The 27752-nt window shown below is 41.0% G+C and overlaps 1 protein-coding gene across 1 annotated transcript in view; it reads right to left on the bottom strand.

Annotated features, from left to right (window-relative positions):
* Positions 1-27752, bottom strand: part of POLG (DNA polymerase gamma, catalytic subunit) — a 1518109-nt gene that overhangs the window by 1040842 nt on the left and 449515 nt on the right. Inside the window, exon 9 of the mRNA XM_044078211.1 lies at positions 19027-19150. Coding sequence (XP_043934146.1) covers positions 19027-19150 — 124 coding nt within the window. The remainder of the gene's footprint in view (positions 1-19026; positions 19151-27752) is intronic.

Genomic DNA, 27752 nt, shown 5'->3' on the forward strand with positions numbered 1-27752 from the left:
TAGAATGTCCTTGGTAGGCACCCCTCTTAAAAAGGCTGTAGAGGTGGCTGTAGCTCTGGTGGAATGTGGTCTGACATAGGCTGGAACAGTCTTCCCATGAAAGGAATAACAGAATCTGATGCAATGTCCAATCCATTTAGAAATAGTCTGTTTTGAAATTGCTTTTCCTTGGACTGCAGGGGCGTAAGCTACAAAAAGCTGTTCAGACTTCCTATTGGCCTTGGTTCTGTCCAGGTAGTATCGAAGTTGTCTATGAATGTCCAAGGTATGCAAAAGTCTTTCCCCCTTATTCTCAGGATTGGGGAAGAAAGCAGGCAGATGAATGGCTTGATTTAGAGAAACCCTAGATACCACCTTTGGCATAAAAGTAGGGTTGGTCCTTAATGAAATCCTGTCTCTGTGGAAAATAATAAAGGGTGGTATTGCCATTAGGGCCTGTAGCTCCGAAACCCTTCTTGCTGAGGTAATTGCCAACAGGAAAGCTGTCTTCCATGAGAGAAATTGCAAGTCAGCTGAAGCTGCTGGCTCAAAAGGAGGTAGAGTCAGTTTTTCTAAGACAAAATTGAGGTCCCAGGCTGGCACTGGGGCCTTTCTTGGTGGCTTAATGTTCTTGATTCCCCTGAGGAATTGTCTTAGTAAGGGGGGAGAGAAAACAGGAGGATCAGTGTTGTATCTAGCTGAAATAGCAGATGCATGTATCTTTATTGAAGAATATGAGAGGCCGCTCTGTAACATATCTACCAAATATTCCAAGATAATTGGGATGTTCAGTAATGATGCATCATGTCCCTTGCTGGTATTCCAATTGCTGAATCTTTTCCACTTTGCTAAGTAAACCCTTCTGGTGGATGGTCTTCGAGCCTCTGTTAGTATCCGCTGAACTTCCTTGGAGAGAGATAAGCTGAAGTTATTTAAGGGATCTCCCAGGCTGTTAGCTGCAGTGTCTGAAGGTTTGGATGCAGTGTTTCGAAATTGTGTTGAGTCAAAAGTAGAGGCCACTGAGGGAGGCCCCACCTCCTGGTGTGACATATGCTCCGTAGAAGTGGGTACCAGTGTTGTCTTGGCCAGTCCGGAGCTATTATGATTCCCTTGGGCTTCTCTGCTTTGATCTTTAGTAATACTGAGGTCATCAGTGGCACAGGTGGGAATGCATAGATTGCTAGGGAGTTCCAGTTGAATGAAAGGGCATCTATTTTCCAAGCCTTTGGATGGTATGTCCTTGTGCAAAATTTTGGTAGAAGATGGCTGAGGTGAGAGGCAAATAGGTCCACTTCTGGCTTGCCCCATGTCGAAGTGATTTGTCTGAAAGCCTTCGGATGTAACCTCCACTCGTGTGGATCTGTGAAATTCCTGCTTAGGCTGTCCGCCAACACATTGTCTTTTCCTGGAACAAACTGGGATTGTAACTGGATGTTTAGACTCAGTGATTTCTCCCAAAGCTGCATTGTCAGTCTGCAAAGGGGGTAAGAGTGGGTGCCCCCCTGCTTGTTTATGTACCACATCACAGTGGTGTTGTCTGTCCGTATCATTAAATGGCCTTGCTGGAGTTGGTGTTGAAAAGCCTCGATGGCATGCATTACTGCCAGCATTTCCTTTTGGTTTATATGCAGATGTGTTTCCTTTGGAGACCATTGTCCTTGTATACACCTGCCTTCCATGTGTGCCCCCATCCAAGGTCTGAGGCGTCTGTAGTCATGGTCTGTGTTATCTGTGGTTTTTTGAATGACATACCTGTGTTTCCCTGGCTCACCGAGGCCCACCATAGGAATTCCTTTTGTAGGCATGGAATGAGTGGTATGATTGTCTCCAAGTTGTTGCTGTGTTGAGACCAAATGCTTTTTAGGTACCATTGAAGCTTTCTCATGTGTAGTTTTGCTAATGGAACCAGTAGAATGCAGGATGCCATGTAACCCAGGGCCTGCAGGAATCTCCTTGCAGTCATCTGGGTGAGTTTTGCTAAACCTTTGAAGTAATGAGTTAACTTCTCTTGCTTGTCTTCTGTCAGGTAAGCCATCTGAGAGGCTGTGTCTAGTTTGGCTCCTAAGAAGATTATTTGCTGGGATGGCTGCAGTCTTGACTTTTGGAAGTTGACTGTGTATCCCAGAGCTTGAAGTAATCGTATGACATAATCCAGGTTTTTTGTCAACATCAATTTGTCGTCTGCTTGTATGAGGCAGTCGTCCAGGTACAGGTAAATTTGTATACCCTGGAGCCTGCAATGAGCAATTACTGAAGCCAGGCATTTTGTAAATACTCTGGGTGCAGTAGATAAGCCAAATGGCAATGCTGAGAATTGATAATGCTCTGGTCTTGCAAGAAATCTGAGGTATCTTCTGCAGCTGTGTCTGATAGGGACATGCAGGTATGCCTCCTTGAGGTCCAGAGTAATCAGCCACGACTCCTTGCCCAGCATGGGAAGGAGTTGCTGTAGAGTCAGCATTTTGAACTTTGGTACTATGAGAAAGGTGTTTAATGCGGACAAGTCCAGTATTGGTCTCCATTGAGATTCTTTTCTTGGAACAAGGAACAGTCTTGAGTAAAACCCCTGTTCTTGTTCTTGTTGTGGAACTCTTTCTATTGCTTTCATTCGAGTCAGCAGAGTGATTTGCTCGATAGCCTCTGCCCTTTGATGTTGTGGTAGGTTTGGCATGCCTTGTTTTCTTGGTAAGGTATGAAAATGAAACCTGTACCCTCGGTCTATAATGTCCAAAATCCATTTGTCCTTTGTCAGTCTGTGCCAGTTTTCTGCAAACAGAGATAATTTCCCGCCCAAGGGAGCTTCTAGTTGTTCCCTGGTAGGCGGTAGTAGAGGAAAGTCATTGAGTTTGTGGTTGTTGGGCAGGTGAAACCCCTGCGTCACTTCTTTGGTTTCCTGGCTGCCATTGTCGCCCCTGTAAGGGCCTCTGTATTGGCCTCTTCCTCGGCCACGCCTGTTCTTACCCCTTGAAACTTTTCTGGATTAGGAAAGGACCAGTTTTTGAAGGCCAATTCCTACTGAATTTGGGGGTTGAACCTGGGGAAATCTTTCACAGTCTGAACTGATTTTGCTTTTCTTGATGGTCTTTAACACATCCTTAGCATTTGCACCAAAAAGCTTGTTCTTTTCCAAAGGTGCATCCAGAAGTTTTGCTTTTACATGATCTGGTAGAGGTTGATCTTTTAACCAAGCATGTCTACGCATCACTGCCCCTGTCATAGCTGCCCTACATGAAGCTTCCAGTGCATCATATCCACACTGCAGGAAGTGATTGCTTACTTGCTGAGTGTTATGTACAGCTTCCTGCAAAGTCTTCCTGTCTAAAGGATCAGGAGAAGCTAAAGTTTTTTGTAAATCTTCTAAGAGATAATCCTGATACTGAAACATATGAAAAAGGCAATTTAAAGCTCTCATAGATAAGGTAGTGGATGTGTAAACCTTTTTACCCCATCTCTCTAATGACCTTGCTTCCCTGTTGGAGGGCAAAGGATTTTTAGAGGTGGAGGCTGAAACTCCTTTAGGCCCCTGTGAAATAGTTTCCAAATCAGCAGAATGGGCCCTGAATAAATGTGAATGAGTTTCTGGGACCCTGTAATACCTGTCTGGCTTGGCTGGAGCAGGAGGAAGAGAATCAGGGGTAGCACTAGAGTCTGAATACAAATCATCCAGAACATCAAGTACAGGAGGAATAGCTAAGGGCCTGTGCTGAGGCTTCTTAAGGAAAGTCCTAAGGCGTTTTCTAGAATCAGAGTATTCCTGACCCTGCCACTTGAAATGTTCCCTCATGGTGTGCAGAACTTCCCCAAAAGAAATATCCTCAGGAGGGGAGGCCGAGGGTATGGAATCTTCTGCATCCGAGTCCTCATAGGTCTGGAAGAGCTCTTCCTGGCTATCAGAGTGGACAGAGCCCTCAGAGTCTTCATCTGAAGGAGTAGGGTCAGAGGGTTCAACCCGGGGCCTTTTATCAGGAGGAGGCTGGGATGCTCTCTCAGGATGGGCCTGTGAACCTCTAATCATGGAAATTAAATCAGCAGCCATGGACATAATTTGTGTCTCCGGGGTCGGCTGAGGTAAGGATTTGGAAGTAATATGCTTTGTTTTGCTGGCTGCCTTAGCCCTAGTGTAGGCCTTAATAGACATGGCCATAGGAGGCCTGGCAGCTCCACGTGCAGGAGTGACCTTGTCTACAGCAATGGTCTCGGGCATCTCCTCGGTTTCGGTATCCGGAGGAAAGTCTATAACTGGCGTCGGAGGAATGTCTGGAATCGGAGTAGTTGGTAATGCGGTGTCTTCGGTTCGGAGCGGTGGAGAGACCGTCTCAGAGGGAACCGGAGCACTCGCGGTAGGTTTTGGCGTGGAGTCGGTGGTAGACGCGGGCCGAGGATGTCGGTCCCGGTCTTTTCGCTTTTTGGGAGTTTGCGATGTCGGTAGATCCGACGGCATGGTGTAAGCAAATTTATCACCGAAAAAATCTTCAGCGAACTCCGCCCGGCGCCTGAGAGTGCGCTTGTTGAAGCGAGCACAGGCTACACAGGCCGAGACGTCGTGGTCTGGGCCCAGGCAAGGGAGGCAGTAAGAGTGGAAATCCTTATGAGGTATTTGTTTACCACAAAAAAGACAATTGTTAACTTTTTCAGTAATTTCTGACATCGGCTGAGGCAAGAAAAGGTCCCCAACGGGGTACTTAGCTTTTTTGATGACTTCGGTATCGTAGAATACAGGAGCTGACCGACTGGCACTTGCGAACTGCTTCTGCTTTGGGCACCGCGCGGCAAGAAAGACTGGAGAAAATGGCGTCGGCTGATGCTTATGTACTCCAGCCGCTCTGACGTCGGAGAGAAATGCGACATCAGCCGACGTCGGACCCAGACTTTGGAATCCGGCCGACCGAGGGCTGCCTGAGGCAGGACAACCCTCATGTTATGACTGCAGTTGCATTCTTGAAGGACATCTCATTTCACTGAATGTAAGTACTGTTGGTCAAATAAAACATATATGCCCTTTTCCCCACTGTAGTGCAATCTTGGAGTTAGTATATAGTTGATAGTTGGGGGGTGTGGTGGGCATAGCCCCCCCACCTAATTAGCTTTTAAGCTTATGTTAAATTATGTTAAATTCTACAAACATTTTGTTTTACTGAAAGCCCTAAAATAAAGACAAGCACACCCCCAATACCCCCCAAAACATATTAATGTAATAACACACAAAAATATGTATATTTTTAAATACTGAAGTTTTACCCTCCTAATAGAATACATTTTCCAAATTGACAACCACACACAAACTTGAGATAACCTAAATGAAAGGTTATTCATGCTAAGATGCATGGTACAGCTGTGCTTCTGCTAAGTGTTGTCTGGCTTTGTCTTATTTTTATAGCTCTCTCAGCTGGGAAAACACTTGAATGTTTTCAGAAGGTATTTTCTCCAAGCCATTCCTCTTTATTAGATTGTCTTCTAGAGACATGAGAACCAGACACAAAACTGCCAAGCATACATCTGATTACTATGAAAAAAATCGTTATAATATCAATACTCTTTTTCATTTACTCGCTTTCTGTTAAGACTTGTTACTAGATTAAGTGAAGGGCCTTAACTCGGTCATTCTTTTATGCAAAAATGAGAAAAAGACCACTATTGTTCTCTTATCATGCTATTTTAACCAGATTTTTCTTTTTTTTTTGTTTGCTTTTTTATTTTGCAGTGCCTACACATCTTAAAACTGAATAAGGAGAGAGAGAGAGAGAGAAGAAGGGAGAAAGATACAAAAAAGAAAAAAAAAACAGGAGCACATATATTAGTAGCCCCATTACACTTAAAAATAAATGAGAAAAGTTTACTTTACAGCATGCAAAGAAGATCATGCACTATTAAAATAATACCATTAAGAATAAAAAACATTAGTTTTACTTACAGTTAACTTTCTCCCCTTCTCTTCCCCTCTCCTGAGTATTTTTTCTGAAAATTAATGATATGAAGTAGGACATATGCTTTAGACTCCCCTAAAATTTTAATGACGCCCAAAAAAGTCCAATATTTCCAGATTTTCTTGCTCTGTCATGTTTCATAAATATAATTATTGCTTTGTAATCCCACATTTGTCAATTTCCAAGATACTGGTTTTCTTCTCTGAATATTAATGACACGAAGCAGGGCATATGTTTTACAGTCCCCTACCAATTTAATAAAGTCCAAGAAAATACAATATTTCCAGATTTTCTTGTTCTGTCATGCTTCACAAACATAATTATTGCTTTGTAATCACACATTTGCTAATTTTCAATTTACTGGTTTTATTCCTGTTCATCTCCTTCTCCCAAATCCCGTCTCTCCTCCATTTTGAATGCACTATCAAGTCTTCTAGTTGACTCTTGTGCTTTTTCCTTCTCTCAAGCATTTTCCTTTGAAACATTTGAAAAGTTGTTATTAGCACAGTCACTCTGTGATCTTTATTACCAGAACAACAAGAAAAATAATCTCCTTCTGTTTCACAATTCACATTTTGTTGGACAAACTTTTGTATTTCTTTCTTAGCATGTACTTCATGTACATCATCAAAAGAAAAGGGTACAGCTGTTTGAATCTCACACCTGCTTCTTGACATTCCGTGAATAATGGAATAAATGTATTCTTCTTCTGTGTGGTGTACAATGAGTACTCTTTCTCCACAAACCCTCTGCCATATCCTACTTTTATTATTTGTCCTTCTGCTATAGTTTTGTAAGAATGAACTCCTTCTGCTGGAAAGACTCAATATTTACTATTAAAGATCTAGGTTACTTTTTCATAACCAGGTACAGTAGAAAATCTCAGGTTTTCCCTATGTGCTCTGTCCTGTAGTTCTATTATTTCTGAAACATCTCTTCTTGCACAGCCTCATATTCAGCCAGCCATTTCTTCATTTTGACCTCAGAGTTTTGCAGTTTTATCACATTATCTAAATATCTGTTCAAAGCTTATTCCATTTTTTCCAGGCTTTTATTGTTTTGAGTTGATGTACTCCATTTGTGTTTTGTTTATTTTAATCAGGTCTGTAGGCAGTTGCCTTATACTTTCCTTTAGGTTGCTGGAAGTTATGTCTGGAGCTTGCACTGCTTTTTGCTGAACAGATGCAGTACTTTTCACAGGCAGTGTTTCTTCATCACCTTTAGTAGCTGAGTTTCCTTGAGGTCCTCTGTATTTCTTTTTTTCCTGGCATCCAGGCAATGGACTTACTAGCCAGTTACTAAAATATCCCCTAAAATTTAGGTCCACTGTCTTTCTCTGCTAAGTTTCTGTTTTCACAGTGGGAGAGCTAGAATTAAGCTGTTACTCAATGTGCAGCCATCTTGGAAGTTCCCATTTTCATATCCAATATTGTCTACTCTGTCTGGCTTCAACCTGCTGGAGAGAGTTCCCAGACATGAAAAAATCCCTGGGAGGAACTAAGGAAGGATATTTTGCAATACAGTAGAGCCAAATAAAGCCCTGGATCTTGAATGAATGTCCACCTTATAATGCAAAACAAAAGCCTGATGACCCATCCAAGTCGCAATTGTACAAACTTCATCCACTGATATTCTAGAAAGGAAAGCTGTAGAGGTAGCAATAGCTCTGGTCACCTTTAGTTTTGCATGGAAAGGTCTCACCTTTCAAAACATGTGTAAACAAAATACAGCCTGATAGTCACTTGGATAAAGTCACTTTAGACGCAGGTGAGCCCAGCCTTGGTTTTGAAAAGGAGACAACTGGCTAGATTTTATAATGGTCTTGGCATGGTCCAAACAAAAATCTCAATTGCCAATGCACATCCAAACAATGCAGAAGGTATTTACCTTTGCTGGAGAAGTTGGGAGAAAAACAACGGAAGATGTATGGAAGTATTAAGTTTATTCTCAGAAGCCACTTTAAGTAAAAGGGAGTCTTTGTGGAACACCAAATAAGGAGGAGAAGAATTGAGAGCTTGCAACTCTGAAACTCTCCTTGCCAAAGTAAAAGCAATCAAAAACAAGGTCTCCCAAGACAACAGTTTCAAGTTGGAAGTAGCTGAAGGTTCAAATGGTGGGCCTGCATAGACCTGCAAAACAAATGGCAAATCCCTCTGAGGGACTGGATTCCAAATGGGGAGACATAGCAGAAAGGTACCTTTGAGAAAAGCCTTAGAAACCTTTAGGGAAGTCAGAGGAACATTGTCCCTGCCAATGTGGAAATTAAAGATGGCTGCCAACTGCACATTAATGATTGAAAAACTAGAACCTGACTGAAACAACTCAACAAAAAAATCCAAAATGGATTCTAAAGGAGCGGAAAAAGGATAGAGTCCACAAAACTCCACTCAAATCACAAAATGTCTCCTTTTACTAGAATACACTTTTCTAATAGACTGTTTTTGAGATGAAGATAAAATGTGAACCACAGCCTGTGAAAGCTTGGGATTTCTGTCCATCAAGGGAACTGAAGAAACCATACAGCTAACTTAAGGGACTGAAGATTACTAAGATCTACACCTGCTGGATGAGAAATGAGAATCAGAATGAGATCAATTACACAATGGGGGTACTTCAGAAAAGGCCAAAGGAAGGGGAATCACACCTAATGAGGCCAGAAAGTACTAGGAGTATCACAGCTGCTCTGCAGCGGGCTGCCTTCTGAAGAAATTTTACAATCAAAGGGACCAGGGGATAAGCATATAGAAGTCCCAGGGGCTAAACAAACATCACAGCATCCCTGGGTGACTGTTCTGGGGGGGGGGGGGAACTGAGGTGTAACAGCTGCTGCACTTGGTGTTGGACAGGGAGGTGAATAGGTCAAAACATGTGCCCCAGCTCTGAAAAATCTGAGCTGCAACTCTTGGATTTAGGAATCACACGTGGGAAAGCAGAATGCTCCTGCTGAGACTGTTGGCCAGAATGCTGGACTTCCCTAGGATGTGCAATGCAACCAGAAACTGTTTTGAAGAAATCACCCACTGCCAAACCCTCAATGCCTCTCACCAAAGAGGATAAGAACATATTCCCCCTGCTTGTTGAAATACCAGAAAATGGACAGATTCTCTGTATCACAATCGCACCTCCAGGAAGAACATCCTGAAAAACCTGCAATGTAAGGAGGACAGCTTTCCATTTTCAGAACAATGATATGGATGTCAGCCTCCATAGAAGACAAAGACCCTTGAACCATCCTCCCTTCAAAATGTCCCCACCTCAGAAAAGAAGCATCTGTGGTGACAGTGGCCGAGGGAGTAGGCAAAACAAATGGTCTCCTGTTGGTCACTAAATGAGACTGCAACCACCAACGAATTTAGTTATGAAGTCGGGGAAGGGAGGGGGGGTGAAGAGGCAGGAAGCTTCGCCAAGGGAGCAGGATACAGACGCACTAACGCAGGATGTCCAGGAGCAGTCTGATGACTGGTCGCAGGCCCAGTTGAGATAGAGGACAGGACACTGGCTAGGGAGACCCAACCTAAGTTCTTAGAGGAGAACATCCTTTCTACAGTGTAGAAAGATGAAGTGGAAGCTGGCCTCCTGGAAAAGAGGGTCCCAGTACCCAAAGATACCAGTAACATACCCAAGCCTGAGGGAGCTATGCCTTAACCCTGCTGTCGAGACCAGAGCCGTGCTATAAAAGCCAAAGCTCTGAGTGGGAGAGACAAACCCAAAATAGGAACCATAAATCCTGAGCCAGAAACTCCTGCTTCAACACCGTGGCTCCAAGGTTCATATGACACTGAAGTAGTTGGTGTCAACGAGACCAAGGAATGAGTTGGAGACAAAGACAGCAAACCATCGGATCCAACTCTGAGGGTGGGAACTCAGCTGGGACCAAAGACCATGGATACAAGAGGGCCAAAACAGGAAGCCAGCTAGATGGAGCCAAAGGTCTAGGGGCTGGCCCCAGACACGAAGGGATAAGGATTAACTGCATCTGAGTCTGCAAAAAGGACCTCATCAGCTGCTCTTAGTCAGAAGCTTAATACTGCCCAATGACTTCAATGATCAGATGGATAAAGCTTCTGATGGCGGCTTGGAGGGATGTTTTGAAGAGGACAAACCCATCTGCTGGATACGAGCTGAGGAGACTTGGTGGGGAAGGAGACTACTCCAGAGACAGCTCCAACAAGGTAGATTGCAAAAAAGGGGAAGCTGCCCTACCTGAAAAGACTCTCTAAGCAGGAAGGGGCTAGGAAGGTTCGGAGCTGGTGATGGAGCCTTACTGGTGGTTGGCACCAAGGGAGATCAGCTCTGAGAAGTCGGAACTGATGTTTCTGTTGGGACAGCTAGGGGACATGAAAGTTGTGGGATCTTTAGGTTCATTGAGGCTAAAAAAGGAGGACCAGGGATGGAGGCAGAGGACAACCTTTTCCGATCCCCCTCTGATGAGCTGTAGTCCCATGACTGACACTTCTCAGACTTGATTTTCGGAGCCAAGGGAGAAGCTGAAGAAGTTGGTGAAGGGTTGAAGGGGAGAAGGCCCATGAGGACCAACTTGGCCTAATGCTTGTTAACTGCCCTAGACCCAACCCCCCCTCACAAATGGAACATGCAGAGTCCAGGTGCAATGCTGCCGAACAATAGACACAATGATCATGTGCGTCTTGCAAGAGCAACTTCTGCCAGCAGGCAACGCATTTCTTAAAACCTTTCTCCATTAGTCCAAAAATACACTCTCGAGTCAACAAGAAGTACCACCAAAGCACACACACACACACACACACACACACACACACACACACACACACACACACACACACACACACACACAGACACACACACACACACACACAGTTCTCTACTACAACTATCCTAAAACACTATACCTAAACAATCAGAAAAAATACACAGAACAAAGATCATCCCAAAAGTCAAACAACCTACCAAAAGAATGAACACCTAAAATACAGCTGCCAAACTACCTAACACACACAACATTAGCTATTCTAACACTAAGAAAGGAGTAAGAAATAGCAATGTACAGGTCAAACAAGCAACAAAATCAACTTTCCAAAAGGATACACCTAAGCAGAGCCGGATCAAGCTGCTGACAGGAATGGAGACAAACTAGATCTGAGGAGAAAAGTGAAGAGTGGGAGATAGTGGGTAAGGAAGGCACAACCTAAGTTCAAAGTCTGAAGGAAATGGCCAGTGTCAGATCTTAGTCGAATCCGATAACCCACAGTTTAAAGCCAAACAGGGCAAACAACATTGGATTGTTTGTTTTATCTTCATTTATTTTACATCCCAAAAGGACTTGAGGTCTGAAAATGTTACAAAACACTGAAAAGTCCTTTTCTGGATTTACCAAGTACAAAATAGTTGCATCTGCAAATAAAGTTAACCATACCATTTGTATCCTTGAATTTGAGAATGCCTTATTTTCTCTGCCAACAGTTGTAAAATATAAAACTCAATAGTAGGGGAAAGGGAACATCCTTGCCTGGTTCCTGTGTTCAAACCCAGCTTGTTAGATAAAAACTACAACCTTTTTTATTAACCTTGTTATTATACTGGGGAAAAAGTACAGTTGTGTACACTTACCATAAATGTAGATGTTTGAGTGTATTCACTGTTGCAGTCATTACATCTGGGTAATCCTGCTGGCAGGTTGCCCTCAGCCGGCCTGAATTCCAAAGTCTTGGGTCCTGCGTCGGCTGCTGTTGCCCCTTCCCTGACGTCAGGTTGTCAGGGGTATAAAAGAAGTAGCCAACGCCATTTTCTTCAGTTTTTCTTGCCCCAGATGTCAGGTGCCCCCAAAAAGGGTAGCCAAACTTTATATAAATACACCAATATAATATTTACCTTCATCTATAAGAAAATACACCACAGAGATAGTATAAATCAGAGAAGAAAAGATAAGATACAAAAGAAAAAAGGGGGAAGGTGGGTAACCTGGACTGCAACAGTGAATACACGCGAACATCTACATTTATGGTAAGTGTACGCAACTGTACTATGTTATTCGTGTTTCACTGTTGCAGTCATTACATTTGGGTAGAGATCCAAAGCTATGGGGTTGGGAGGCTGGAACTAGACAGCAGTAGGAGCGGCTATGAGGCCCTGCAGAACTGCAGTGGCAAAGCCTGCCCTGTATTTAGAGTAGAGTGGCAAATGATAATGCTTTGTAAAGGTGTGCACTGAACTCCAAGTAGCCACCTCTAAAATGTCTCTGATTGGTACTCCCCTGAGAAAGGCTGCTGAGGTGGCTGCAGCTCTGGTGGAATGAGGCCTAATTCTCTTAGGCACTGGCTTGCCAATGGTGTAAGTAGCAGAAACGAATGAAGTGTCCTAAACACTTAGAAATAGTCTGCTTTGAGATGGGCTTCCCTTGTGATCCTGCAGCATATGCCACTAGTAATTGCTCTGTCTTCCTGAAAGCTTTGGTTCTGTCCAAGTAGAATCTAAGCTGTCTGTGTATGTCCAAAGAATGCAGAATTCTCTCCCCCTTGTTCTGTGGATTTGGATAAAAAGTAGGCAGATGGATGGCTTGGTTAAGCACCACACTGAACACTACTTTAGGCATAAATGTTGGGTTTGTCCTCAGGGAGACACTGTCTGGATGAAAAATGATGAAAAGCTCCACAGCCATGAGTGCCTGTAGCTCTGAAACTCATCTTGCAGAAGTAATTGCTAAGAGCAGTGCTGTTTTCCAAGATAAAAACTTCATGTCAGCAGTAGCCACTGGCTCAAAAGGAGGTAGGGTGAGCCTTTCCAAGACATAGTTGAGGTCCCATGCAGGTATTGGTAGTCTCCTTGGGGGCCTTAGATTTTTGGCTCCTCTGAGGTACTGCCTTAATAAAGGATGAGAAAAAAGTGGTGGCTCTGTATTGTAATGAGTTGAAATGGCAGAGGCATGAATTTTAATTGATGAAAAAGATAGGCCTTTGTCCAGCATCTCAGTTAAGTATTGCAAAATCTGAGGAATATTTGGTACAGCTGTATCAGTTCCTTGTGCCTGGTTCCAGGCACAGAATCTCTTCCATTTTCCAGCATAAGACTTTTTAGTACTAGGCCTTCTGGCTTCCAGAATGACATCCATCCTAGCTTTACTGAGAGGTGTTTTTTGTATTACTACATTATCCACCATGCTGCCAAGTTTAATGTCCTGAGTTGGCTGTGCATGATCTGATTGTTTTGCTGGGACAGTAGTCGAGGTATTTGAGGTAAGTCCCAAGCTGGGTATAGAGATAAGTTCCTTAGTATTGGATACCAGTACTGGCGTGGCCAGTCTGGGGCAATCAGTATCATCTTTGGCTTCTCCTGTCTGACCTTTAGAAGCACCTTGGGGAAGAGCGGCAGTGGAGGAAAGGCATATACTGATAGGTTTTTCCAGCTGAAAGATAGGGCATCCACTTTCCATGCTTGTCTGTGATAAGTCCTTGTGCAGAATCTTTTTAGTTGGCAATTGAGAGGGGAGGCAAACAGATCTATGACCGGGCATCCCCATTTCCTTGTTATCGTGCTGAAGACTTGTGGATCCTGCTTCCACTCGTGGGATCAATGAAGTTTCTGCTTAGTTCATCTGCCAGAGTATTTTCCTTTCCTGGCAGGAATTGTGCCTGCAGATGTACTTGGTAAGTCAAAGCTGTGTCCCACAAGGTCATGGCTAGTCTGCAAAGGGGGTAAGAATGTGTGCCCCACTGTTTGTTTATATACCACATGACTGTGGTGTTGTCTGTCTTTATCAGTAGTTGTCCTGGATGAAGTAGGTCCTTGAAGGCTGTCAGGGCATTTTGAACAGCTAACATCTCTTTTTGATTGATAATTAGATGCATTTGGTTTGAGGACCATGGGCCCTGAATGCATCTTCCTGCCATGTGGGCTCCCCAAGCATAGTCTGATGCATCCATTGTTAGTGTCTGCCTGACTGGAGGTAATGTGAATGGCTGTCCCTTGTTCTGGTGACAAGCCTTTGCCCACCATCGAAACTCCTGTTGCAGGCAGGGAATGAGAGTAATGACTGTTTCCAGGCTGTGGCAATGTTGAGTCCAAACACTTTTTAGGTACCATTCAAGTTTCCTCATATGCAGTCTTGCATATGGAATTAGTAGGATGCAGGATGCCATGAAGCCCAAAGCCTGCAGAATTTTTCTTGCAGATAATTGGGTCTGTGTTGCCAACATTTTGAAACAGGTAGCCAGTTGCCTTTGTTTGTCTGGCGTGAGATAAGCCATCTGGGCAGTTGTATTCAAGCTTGCACCCAGGAATGTAATCTCTTGTGAGGATACTAGTTTTGATTTCTTTTTGTTGACTGTGTACCCTAGGCATGTTAGAAGTCTTTTCACGAATGCCAGATGTTGAAGAAGAATGTCCTTGTTCTCTGCTTGAATGAGACAGTCATCCAAGTAAGGATATATTTGTATTCCTTTTTGTCTGCAGAATGCAATTACTGGTGCCAGGAACTTTATAAAGACCCTGGGCACAGTAGATAAGCCAAAGGGCAGTGCAGAGAATTGGTAATGCATTGAACATGCCTTGAATCTTGGGTATCTTCTGCATGGTTGTCTGATTGGAACATGCAGGTATGCCTCTTTTAGGTCTAAAGTAACAAGCCAAGCATTCTTGCCCAGCATGGGCAGAAGCTGCTGCAAAGTCAACATTTTGAATTTTGGAATATCCAGGAAAGTGTTCAGAATAGATAGGTCCAGTATTGGCCTCCAGGCCTTGTCCTTTCTGGGTACCAAGAACAGTCTTGAGTAAAAACCTTGTCCCTGCTCTTGCTCTGGTACTTGTTGAATGGCCCCCATGTCCATGAGGGATGAGACTTGTTTCTGTGCCTCTGCCCATTGATTTTTTGGCAGATCTGCCAACCGTTTGCCTTTGGCAGAGTATGGAAATGGAACTTGTAGCCTTGTGACACTATGTTTAGAACCCACTTGTCCAGGGTTATGATGTGCCAATTTTGAGCAAAAAGTGCTAATTTTCCCCCTTAGGGTGCTGCCAGAAGATAAGTGCTTGGTGCAGGCAGGGGGAAGTCATTGAGACTGTTTTCTGTATATTTGTGATCTGTCTTCTCCAGCTTTGGAGATAGAAGCAACCCATTGCTTGGGCCTGTAAGAACCTTGTGCCTGGGATCTGCCCCTAGGGTGTCTGGGTCTGCCCCTTTGAGGTCTGTCTGACACAGGAAAGGACCAATTTTTTGTAGGCCAGTGTCTACCAAACCTAGGTGGCTGTACTTGTAAAATATCTTTGACAGTTTGCATAGATTTAGCTTTGTCCTCCATTTTCTTTAACACCTCTTCTGCCTTAACACCAAACAAAGTATCATGCTGTAAAGATGCATCTAGTAATTTAACTTTAACATGATCAGGCAGACTTTGTTCCTTTAACCAAGCATGCCTCCTAATTATAGAACCCGTAGCTGCGGCCCTGCAGGAGGCTTCCAAAGAATCAAAACCACATTGCAAAGTATGTTTTCCAACTTGTTCTGCTGCATACAATAAATCCTGCATTTCCTTGTTTTCTGCACATTCAGAATTTAACAACATTTTCTGTTTAAGCAATCCCATGACATGTTGCTGATACTTAAGCATATGAAATTGACAGTTTAAGGCCCTTACAGCCAAAGTTGCAGATGTGTAAACCTTTTTTCCCCATCTATCCAGTGCCCTTGTATCTCTGTCAGAGGGGGTTGGGTTTTTTGCCATGGAAGCCTTAACTCCCTTTGGACCCTGTGAAATAGTTTCTGGATCAGCAGCAGGGTTTTTAAAAAGAAATTTGTGTGAGTCAGGAACCCTGTAATATCTGTCAGGCTTAACAGGGGCTGGGGATAAGGAGTCAGGGGTTAGACTAGACTCCGAAAACACATAATCTACAATGTCTTACACAGGTGGAATGGCTAGAGGCCTGTGCTGAGGTAGTAAAAGAAAATCTCTGAGCCTCTTTTTAGATTCTGAAAAATCTTGGCTCTCCCAGTGGAAATGCTCACTCATGGTATGCAAGGTTTCCCCAAAGGAATAGTCCTCTGGAGGAGATGATGAAGGTATAGATTCTTCCAGCATCAGAATCCTCATAGGGGGGAAGAGAATATCCCTGATCAGAAGAGGAATCAGAAGAAATTGAAACCTGATCTGAAGATTCATAGTCAGTGTCTTGCCTAGGCCTCTTATCAGGAGGGGGATGGAAACCCCTGATCAAGGTAATCAAGTCTTCGGCCATTTTGAGCATCTGTTTTTTGGGCATAGAGGCCTGTCCACTTGGCTCTTGAGTTTGTTTCCTTGCTTTAGAAGGTGCTTTAGTCTTTGTCTTTGAAGCTGAAGTTGTTTTAATGTAAAGATGTTTAGGTCTGAATACACCCTCAGAAGCCGGCACCTGCTCAGCGGCTCTGGACCCATCTGAGGTATTAGCGTCCGAGGCTCCAATACCTTGAGTATCCAACGGCATGGCCGACTCCACGTGGGAGTTGGTAGCAGCCTGTGACTCCAAAGTAGCGAGCGTCAGGGGCTGCGAAAGCGCCTCACTGAGAACCGGCGACTGGCTTAGGAGAAGCTTCGTCATCGGTTTTGGGCCTTGGTTGTTTTTCTCTATCCTTTTCTTTGCGGTTTTTGTAAACTCCAGTAGTAGGATGGCTATCCGACGACATTTCAGGATAATTAAACTGGCATCCAAAAAAGTTTAAAGCAAAATCATACGACGTTTAATAGTGCATTGGTTAAATCTAGCACAAAACCGACAACCAGTAACGTTGTGATCAGGGCCTAGGCAAGGAATACAGTAAGAATGAAAATCCTTATGAGGTATTTGCTTACCACAAGAAATACAATTATTAACTTTTTCTGACATCGGTCTGGAGCAATAAAAAAGTTTCCCCAATGGGGTACTTAGCTTTATTGAAGACTTCGGATCTGAAACTCAAACATGAAAATCTCAGGAGTCGGCCGACCGGCACTTGCGAACTGCTTCTGCTTTGGGCACCACGCGGCAAGAAAAACTGAAGAAAATGGCATTGGCTACTTCTTTTATACCCCTAACGACCTGACGTCAGGAAGGGGCGACAGCAGCCGACGCAGGACCCAAGACTTTGGAATTCAGGCCAGTTGAGGGCAACCTGCCAGCAGGATTACCCAAATGTAATGACTGCAACAGTGAAACACGAAGAACATCAAATGCTACCATTGTCCAACTCATAAAATCCAAGATGACTACACTGAATGTTTTATCTGTATCAAGACCTACCAACATTGGCATTTTCTTGCATTCTGCTTACCTCTGGATCATTGTTGTTCTACTAGAATTGTCAAATGTTTGCCTTCCCTCCACAAAACCATTATGGTCCACATCTATGATATTTGGTAACATATTTGCTATTTTCTTAGCTAGTAAAGGCAAGAACACTTTATATTCATAGTTTAAAATTAAAACAGGTCTACCTGAAGCCATATGTGAAGGATCTTTACCCACTTTGAGTAACATAAGCCCGTAGTTTTCCTCCAAGATGCCAGTACCTCTCCCTTTAAAAACCTTGCTAAACAAATCCTTCTACAATTTTATCACTTTCTAGCTTCCAGATTTCCACAAGAATACTATCTGTTCCTGGTGACTTCCCTGTTGATTGATTACAAATCACTTTTATCTCAAATCTTTCTATGTTAGTTATTAATGGTTTAGCCTCATCTTCCTACAGCCATATTATAATTAAGTCTACCATTAATATTTCCATTTGTGCCTTTTCTTGGTTTCTCCATTCCACTACTCTACACAAATGTTCATAATATTTCTGTAATATCTTTAGTACCACTATAGGATCTCTAGTTATTTTTCTTTTCATAGGCTTCCTATATTTGGCTACAACTCTTTCTACTTTCTGTTGTTAAAGCCGTTGTGCTAAAAGTTTTTGCACTCTGCAGTTAACAAAATACAGTTGCTTAACAGCAAACTTTTTAAATTATTTTTGCTTTCTGCAGTTATCAAAACATAGTCACTTAACATTAGCTTTTCCATATACTCGATTATTTTCCCTTTAGTACTCTGCAATTGCCCCACTTCTTGTTCAGTTAACTCCCATTCTTTTGCAATACTTTAATCCTTTGTCACCCCTTCTAAATAAATCCTATTACTTCTTTCCTATACTTCTGTTATTTCTACCACAGTTTTCAGACTTCAGTTTCATTTTTCTCTCTCCCAGTAACTCTCAAATCGTATCTCACTATGGAACAGAATCCCAGTCCATGTGAGGCAGAGCCCCTCACTGACTCTGTTCAAGAGAAATCTTGACGAGTGGATGGGAGATCATAGGTTTACCCCGGGAATCATCTCTGTATCACTGCTGGACAGAGGCACAGCAAACTAATGGGTATAGTATTCTCATCCTAAGGGGTGGTGAAAGCCACACACACTCTGGCTAGGCTTGTGGGTGCCCTGGGGCAGATAGCCTAGTATGAACCTATGAACCTAATCCACTAACCATTTTACAAATGTTTCTATTTTTAACAGAGAAGTAGGAAAGAACCAGTATGTTATTTTTACATTATCCATATCTTTATCTTAGCTTTTATTGGTGCATGATTAGATATAGTTATTTGATGGGTTTCAAAGCTTTAAATTAAATACACATGTTCCTGTGATATCTCTCTCCTAACTTCTATCCAATCTAGCCCAGTTATCATATTTTGGAGAATAATACATAAAATTATCTCAAAGTTCCTGCTACTAACTTCACATCTTTCATACCAAATATTCTTATATACATCTTCAGGAATCTGATCTCTTCCATTGTAGTTTCCCTTCTAAATCCTCTGATACATCCATACTATTGCAAATCAGGTTCTAGTTCCTACCCATAAATAAAATTCCCTGCTGACAACTTTTTCCTAAAATTCATCTAAGCTCCATAAAATAGTTTCTGGTGGAACATAAATACAGGCCAGTGTAATCCTCTTTCATTGCGAATAATACCTTGTCACCACAAATCTTCAATTACTGTCTTTTTTCCCCCTTTTCACTCACTACTGGAGTCCCACTCACAATCAGTACTATTACATTCCTTTTTCTCAGATATGTGTCCTCAATATTTTAATTTGTGCGTACGTGCCATTTGATAAAAATGCTGTTTCTGGTGATGCAAACAGCATTCACTTACCCTGGGTGGCCTGGCAAATGCTGACGCTTCTTTGGAAGTAATGCTACAGTTTCCTTCAGCTTCTCCAAACACAGTTTGCTGGTCGAGGTCTTCATCTCTTCCTCTTCAGTAGGTGGCCCAGAATCTATAAAATAAAACAAATGCAATGGAAATATGTCTTTCAGCAAAACAGGCTGCCTAGCCACTATCAGTAGATGAGAATGAATACAGCATTATCACACCTTCAAAAGCAAGACGCATGTATTGAAATAGGTCTTCCTGAAGCCAGATCTGAAGTGTCGTTACCCTCTAGTTCTCTCCATTGTGATGTCACTGAGCCTATAACCTCAAATCAAGCATCTGATACAAATCCCATACTGCTCTTAATTCACACACATTTGCTTCCAAGTTATATTAAGTAACTTTATGCCGGTGACACCTTTCCATGAAAAACGGATAAACAAAGTGTTTTATAAGAGAAAATCATTTCATAAGGCAGCTTCTATCACACAACGAAAGAAAGTTAATTTGTAATCTGTTCTAAATATTGAACAGTACGATACAACCTTAACAAACCAAAACTTTTTAACTGATGAAAAAAGGGCAATTTAGGTGGATGAAAAGTGAGGGAGATTCCAAATGTGTGGCTTGGTTTTTCAATCAGAAAGTGAACAGAATGCATATTAAAGATTTGACCTTGAAAGAGGGGAAGATAAACGTAATGTTGAGATGACGGAGGCATTTAAAGTACTTTATGTCTCTTTTTACAAGTAGATGCTTCAGGCCACCCAAAACAACTGGCAGTACAAGGCTCTGTGGCAAAGACCTTTAGGGGCAGGCTCAGGAAAAACTTAACACACCCATATTACTGGAGGGGGTGAAGAAATCAGTTTCCAAGTTAAAAATCAGTAGGGCTCCAGGTATAAATAGCTTCCTACCAGAATTTTATAAATGTGGTGGGGGAGCCACTATGGTCACATCTGTTAAAGGCTTTTAATTCAGGTAATTTTATAACTGATTTGTCAACAAACTCAAACGAGGCTACTACAGTAGCACTTCTGAAAATTAAAGAAGGCATACCTTCAGTATGTAATTTTAGCCCAATGTCATTTTTGAATGCTAAATAAAACTGCTTGCAAAAATTGTAGCTGTTAGATTGGAGAGATATCTACCTGCCTTAGTCAGTGAAAGACAAATTGGTTTTGTGACAGGAAGGGATATCTAAGACAAGTGGTCACTAATAAAACTTATTAAAGATTATGGTAGCAAGCATAAGTTCTATGACATTGTCTTTCTTATTAAAAAAGCTTGTGACTCTGGGGACTGGAAATTTATTTTCAATGTATTGGAAAGGTGTCAGTCTGGCAACATCTTTGTGGATTATATAAACACTAACCAGTCATTTTGAGCAATTACTAATGGGGTTGCCCACTATCACCGGGCCTATACCTTTTGGTGATGGAAGAATTAGCATTTCAAATGAGAGAGTATTTAAAAGGAGGAGGTCTCAAGATGGCATTACTAGTCAATTCCAGATGTTTGTGGATGACTTTGTATAGAACTGTGTACTAATGAGTTCAAATTTTCTTGCCGTTGTGGACGAGGTCTTAAATATTTTAAGACTTGTGGGAGGGTATCTGGGTTAGAATGCAATTTATTAAAAAAAGTAATTGTAAAATGCAGTGAGGAGGGCTTCCCTACAGTCAGTGAGGAGATTCCACAGAAGACACAGACATACTTAGGCTTGTTGGTACATAAAACAATTAATTTAACTATGAAAGGCAATCATAATCAACTGCTGAGAAGGTCAGAGCACTGGCAACTAAATTAAAGGCTTTTCCACAATAATGGGGAAAATACAAGCAGTTCAGGAAATTATTATGCCACATATTATGTATCTTATGAAGAATAATCCTATTTCAACTCGAGACTCAGTTATTCAAGAGTTACATATAATTAGTAATGAGGGTGTTCTAGGGGATGGGCCAGAAGGATTCCATTGATAGGATCTTTACATGCCAAATGTATATGGGGAGCGGGGACTACCATTTATTAAAGGATATGGTATAGCATTTATTTTAAATTAGTTGGTGAGGAGAAATGTTCATAATGATCAAGCACTGGAGGATCATGGTGCCAACAGGGAGGGCAGTGTTGCATAAGGAAAATATATACAGAGTGTAAAGAAATGGGAAGCAGGAGCGGGAACTAGCTAACACTATTTGAACATATGCAAAAATAATCTATCTGATAAAAGATTCAAGTAAGGCAGAGTGGCATAAGCAAGACATTACTAAGTGGACATAGTTGGAAAGAAGCTCTGAGGACTCCACACTAATACATTATGTCTCCCTTGCACAGATCTGTGCTACTGTAGAACAAGAATGTTTCACTTGTATTCAGTTGAATCATGTATGGAAAAATATAATAGACATTAGGAGAGAGGATCTAATCTTATCTTGGGAAAAGTGGAAATATATACCTAAAGGTAGGGCTGGAACTATATGTAAAGATATTTAGGAAATGCAAGCAAGGACGCTAAGAAGATGAAACACAAAAAGGGGGAACATTTCCCCGAGAATGAATGGGAAAAGACTTGGGGTAGGTGGCCAAGGTACAAAGATAAAAAAATGAGGTTGATTTTAAGGTGGTATGTTACCCATAAGAGACAAAAAGTCATAGGTGTATGAGGCAATAATTAATGTTGGAGATGTGGACAACTGGAAGCTAATAATTTGCATATGTTTTGGTTTTGTAAGGGTAAACAAGGTTATTAGGTCCACCTTGCTCAGCTGCTGACAGAGATGTATTTAATATGAAACAGCATCTGGATTGGCAATTTTGTATCTCTAAAATCATCACAGGAAAGGAGCCAGTGGGGACAAACTATCTAACTATATGTTTGGTATTGACTCTCACCATAAAAAGTTTGTGTGACAAGCAGTGGAAATCTAGACGGGCCCTCATTAACTTAACTTAATTGGATCTTAAGATTAGGAAACATTTGGGAGTATATAGGATAATCCTACAAAGGAAAGGGCAAGAAGACAGTACTACCAGAAGAAAGGTAGACTATTTTTGAGAGGTTGAGGCCACAGGGGCACACAGACTAGTGAAGTAGATAATAGATGTCCATGAAACATAGTAGATATTTAAGGCTGTCCTTCTGTAAATGTCCATCGGCCACCACTTTCCCTATATATGTATTTCCTTATATACTCTCGTTCCTTTCATTATTTAATGTATCCATACTATTGCAAATCAGGTTCTAGTTCCTACTCATAAATAAAATTCCCTGCTGACAACTTTTTCCTAAAATTCATCAAGCTCCATAAAAATAGTTTCTGGTGGAACATAAATACAGGCCAGTGTAATCCTCTTTCATTATGAATAATACCTTGTCACCACAAATCTTCAATTACTGTCTTTTTTCCCCCTTTTCACTCACTACTGGAGTCCCACTCACAATCAGTACTATTACATTCCTTTTTCTCAGATATGTGTCCTCAATATTTTAATTTGTGCGTACGTGCCATTTGATAAAATGTTTCTGGTGATGCAAACAGCATTCACTTACCCTGGGTGGCCTGGCAAATGCTGGCCTTCTTTGGAAATAATGCTACAGTTTCCTTCAGCTTCTCCAAACACAGTTTGCTGGTCGAGGTCTTCATCTCTTCCTCTTCAGTAGGTGGCCCAGAATCTATAAAATAAAACAAATGCAATGGAAATATGTCTTTCAGCAAAACAGGCTGCCTAGCCACTATCAGTAGATGAGAATGAATACAGCATTATCACACCTTCAAAAGCAAGGCATGTATTGAAATAGGTCTTCCTGAAGCCAGATCTGAAGTGTCGTTACCCTCAGTTCTCTCCATTGTGATGTCACTGAGCCTATAACCTCAAATCAAGCATCTGATACAAATCCCATCTGCTCTTAATTCACACACATTTGCTTCCAAGTTATATTAAGTAACTTTATGCGGTGACACCTTTCCATGAAAACGGATAAACAAAGTGTTTTATAAGAGAAAATCATTTCATAAGGCAGCTTCTATCACACAACGAAAGAAAGTTAATTTGTAATCTGTTCTAAATATTGGAACAGTGCGATACAACCTTAACAAACCAAAACTTTTTAACTGATGAAAAAGGCAATTTAGGTGGATGAAAAGTGAGGAGATTCCAAATGTGTGGCTTGGTTTTCAATCAGAAAGTGAACAAGAATGCATATTAAAGATTTGACCTTGAAGGAGGGCAAGATAAACGTAATGTTGAGATGGCGGCGGCATTTAAAGTACTTTATGTCTCTTTTTACAAGTAGATGCTTCAGGCCACCCAAAACAACTGGCAGTACAAGGCTCTGTGGCAAAGACCTTTAGGGGCAGGCTCAGGAAAAACTTAACACACCCATATTACTGGAGGTGAAGAAATCAGTTCAAGTTAAAAATCAGTAGGGCTCCAGGTATAAATAGCTTCCTACCAGAATTTTATAAATGTGGTGGGGGAGCCACTATGGTCACATCTGTTAAAGGCTTTTAATTCAGGTAATTTTATAACTGATTTGTCAACAAACTCAAACGAGGCTACTACAGTAGCACTTCTGAAAATTAAAGAAGGCATACCTTCAGTATGTAATTTTAGCCCAATGTCATTTTTGAATGCTAAATAAAACTGCTTGCAAAAATTGTAGCTGTTAGATTGGAGAGATATCTACCTGCCTTAGTCAGTGAAAGACAAATTGGTTTTGTGACAGGAAGGGATATCTAAGACAAGTGGTCACTAATAAAACTTATTAAAGATTATGGTAGCAAGCATAAGTTCTATGACATTGTCTTTCTTATTAAAAAAGCTTGTGACTCTGGGGACTGGAAATTTATTTTCAATGTATTGGAAAGGTGTCAGTCTGGCAACATCTTTGTGGATTATATAAACACTAACCAGTCATTTTGAGCAATTACTAATGGGGTTGCCCACTATCACCGGGCCTATACCTTTTGGTGATGGAAGAATTAGCATTTCAAATGAGAGAGTATTTAAAAAGGAGGAGGTCTCAAGATGGCATTACTAGTCAATTCCAGATGTTTGTGGATGACTTTGTATAGAACTGTGTACTAATGAGTTCAAATTTTCTTGCCGTTGTGGACGAGGTCTTAAATATTTTAAGACTTGTGGGAGGGTATCTGGGTTAGAATGCAATTTATTAAAAAAAGTAATTGTAAAATGCAGTGAGGAGGGCTTCCCTACAGTCAGTGAGGAGATTCCACAGAAGACACAGACATACTTAGGCTTGTTGGTACATAAAACAATTAATTTAACTATGAAAGGCAATCATAATCAACTGCTGAGAAGGTCAGAGCACTGGCAACTAAATTAAAGGCTTTTCCACAATAATGGGGAAAATACAAGCAGTTCAGGAAATTATTATGCCACATATTATGTATCTTATGAAGAATAATCCTATTTCAACTCGAGACTCAGTTATTCAAGAGTTACATATAATTAGTAATGAGGGTGTTCTAGGGGATGGGCCAGAAGGATTCCATTGATAGGATCTTTACATGCCAAATGTATATGGGGAGCGGGGACTACCATTTATTAAAGGATATGGTATAGCATTTATTTTAAATTAGTTGGTGAGGAGAAATGTTCATAATGATCAAGCACTGGAGGATCATGGTGCCAACAGGGAGGGCAGTGTTGCATAAGGAAAATATATACAGAGTGTAAAGAAATGGGAAGCAGGAGCGGGAACTAGCTAACACTATTTGAACATATGCAAAAATAATCTATCTGATAAAAGATTCAAGTAAGGCAGAGTGGCATAAGCAAGACATTACTAAGTGGACATAGTTGGAAAGAAGCTCTGAGGACTCCACACTAATACATTATGTCTCCCTTGCACAGATCTGTGCTACTGTAGAACAAGAATGTTTCACTTGTATTCAGTTGAATCATGTATGGAAAAATATAATAGACATTAGGAGAGAGGATCTAATCTTATCTTGGGAAAAGTGGAAATATATACCTAAAGGTAGGGCTGGAACTATATGTAAAGATATTTAGGAAATGCAAGCAAGGACGCTAAGAAGATGAAACACAAAAAGGGGGAACATTTCCCCGAGAATGAATGGGAAAAGACTTGGGGTAGGTGGCCAAGGTACAAAGATAAAAAAATGAGGTTGATTTTAAGGTGGTATGTTACCCATAAGAGACAAAAAGTCATAGGTGTATGAGGCAATAATTAATGTTGGAGATGTGGACAACTGGAAGCTAATAATTTGCATATGTTTTGGTTTTGTAAGGGTAAACAAGGTTATTAGGTCCACCTTGCTCAGCTGCTGACAGAGATGTATTTAATATGAAACAGCATCTGGATTGGCAATTTTGTATCTCTAAAATCATCACAGGAAAGGAGCCAGTGGGGACAAACTATCTAACTATATGTTTGGTATTGACTCTCACCATAAAAAGTTTGTGTGACAAGCAGTGGAAATCTAGACGTGGGCCCTCATTAACTTAACTTAATTGGATCTTAAGATTAGGAAACATTTGGGAGTATATAGGATAATCCTACAAAGGGAAAGGGCAAGAAGACAGTACTACCAGAAGAAAGGTAGACTATTTTTGAGAGGTTGAGGCCACAGGGGCACACAGACTAGTGAAGTAGATAATAGATGTCCATGAAACATAGTAGATATTACACCTAAGATGTTAACCTTTGCTTAGCAACCACCATGTGTGTGTTTCTCTACTTTTTAGTTCATTATGTATATAGTTACTTAAATAATTACATTGACTTCTTGTTCACAGTTGATGCTGTTTGCAGTATTATATTATGTTGTGATGTTTGTTTAAAATGTTTAATAAAGTTTAAAAAAATCTTTTTATACATACCAATGTCATGAAGAAATACAGGATTTCCACTGCCTATAAATTTAAACCACACAGTAATGGTAAGATAGTGTTGTCAGTTTTTGTGCATGTTGCCACTAATGCGAATTAATATTAAAAAAAAGAAAAAATTTGAAATAGTTCTAACATACCTGCAAAAACTGAAACAGTATGAGACTATCAACTTGTAGCCTTTATCACAGTCTTTCACTCAACACAAAAAATGTTTTAGTTCTAATATGACTATTGTGAGAGTTACCAAACTTCTCATAAAGAAAAAGTGCAGCTGAACCAGAACTTAAGAATAAGGTTTTTCATCATCCTGCAGATATGACCACTGTAAAAAGGTAACAGTCATCCATGGGTAGTTCTTGGCAGCTGTTAACAGAAGCCATAAACAATGCACGCTTGTCAAGTATCATTCAGGTAAGTGACTACATCATTATCCACATTAAAGGTGAAAATGGCCACATCTGTCTACGTCTTTATGAACAACTATTAAAAAGGAAATTATTTAATTCATTACCACCTAAGGACAGTCATTTAATGAAGTGCTGCCCGAGATCCACACACAAAGAAAATGGAAATGTGATAAAAATTCAAATGAACATGTAATGCAACTTTTTGCCTTACATGTTCAGTTAAAATAATCTTACATTTAAACTACGTAATCATGGCAGTGAATACCATAAACTGAGTACTGTGATTAAGTCACACTGTAGCAAGACTGTAGTGTGAAGTAAGACAGCTCATACAACTAGCACTGCAGGAACAAAGCAGTCAACAGCTACAATGAGCACTTCAGGAACAAAGCAGTAAATGGCACAATCAACACAGTAGGTGTGAATGAGGTAAGGTTGAGAAACAAAACAGAAACTGCAAGGGATCATGGGTGGAGCTGTTTAACATAAGGAAAGCTTAATAGTTAAGTCTAGTGAAAACGTCTATATAAATGTTACACAGGAGGGGAAATTACAGGAAGGGCATGAGGGCATTACAAAGGGTTTCCATGCAGACATGCCTGTAAACATCTAGGGAAGTCAAGACATACAGAAGAATATGACAAATGTGCTCCTTTTCAATATTTCCCTTATTGTAAGCCACAGAGCTGTTGGTAAGAAATGTTAGGCAGAAAATGGATCTACTGCTGCACTAGACTAATGAACAGCTATGTTGACTTCAGGAATAAGTCAAACAAGATACCACACACACAACAATCAATCATTTCTAAGGATTTACGTGCGTTTTTTAATTACTTTTTTTGTAAGCTGTTCTAACTTAATACGGATTTTATGCATATCTTTTTAATGTATTTATCTCTCCCTCCTTCCCTCTTCTCTCTCTCAAGGCTGGAGGTATTGAACAATGTGTTGGCTGTACACTCTTTCCAGTTAATCAGGAAATGTATGCTGTAGTTGCAAAAACGATGAGGCAATCCCAAACAAAATGCAAAAATCAAACCAACGTGTTCCACAGTAAGACAGTCCTTTATTAAAAATCCACAAAGTAAAATAAATTCAAAAAGCACCTCAGACTAAGCGCTTTCACCTGTTCTTATTCAGGCATCGAGTCATGCAAGTACTAACATTATTCACTTTTAAATAGGACGTTTATGCTGACATCATATCTCATGTACAATGCTGGCTAACAAAGTGAACTAAAATGCAAATATTAAAATGCATATATAAAAACTGCATTGTAAAGAAGACGAGACAGTGTGATGGCTAAAGTCCTGGTTCCACATGCAGGCATCCATGGTTCAAGCCCCACACCTGTCCACAAGCAATAAATAAATAACTTATTACAATCTCTGCAATGTTGTAACACTCATACATATTCATATAAAATATAAACAT

This window comes from Protopterus annectens, chromosome 7.part0 (genome assembly GCF_019279795.1).
Source record: "Protopterus annectens isolate FY-2018-M chromosome 7.part0, PAN1.0, whole genome shotgun sequence".
Lineage (NCBI taxonomy): Eukaryota > Metazoa > Chordata > Ceratodontiformes > Protopteridae > Protopterus > Protopterus annectens.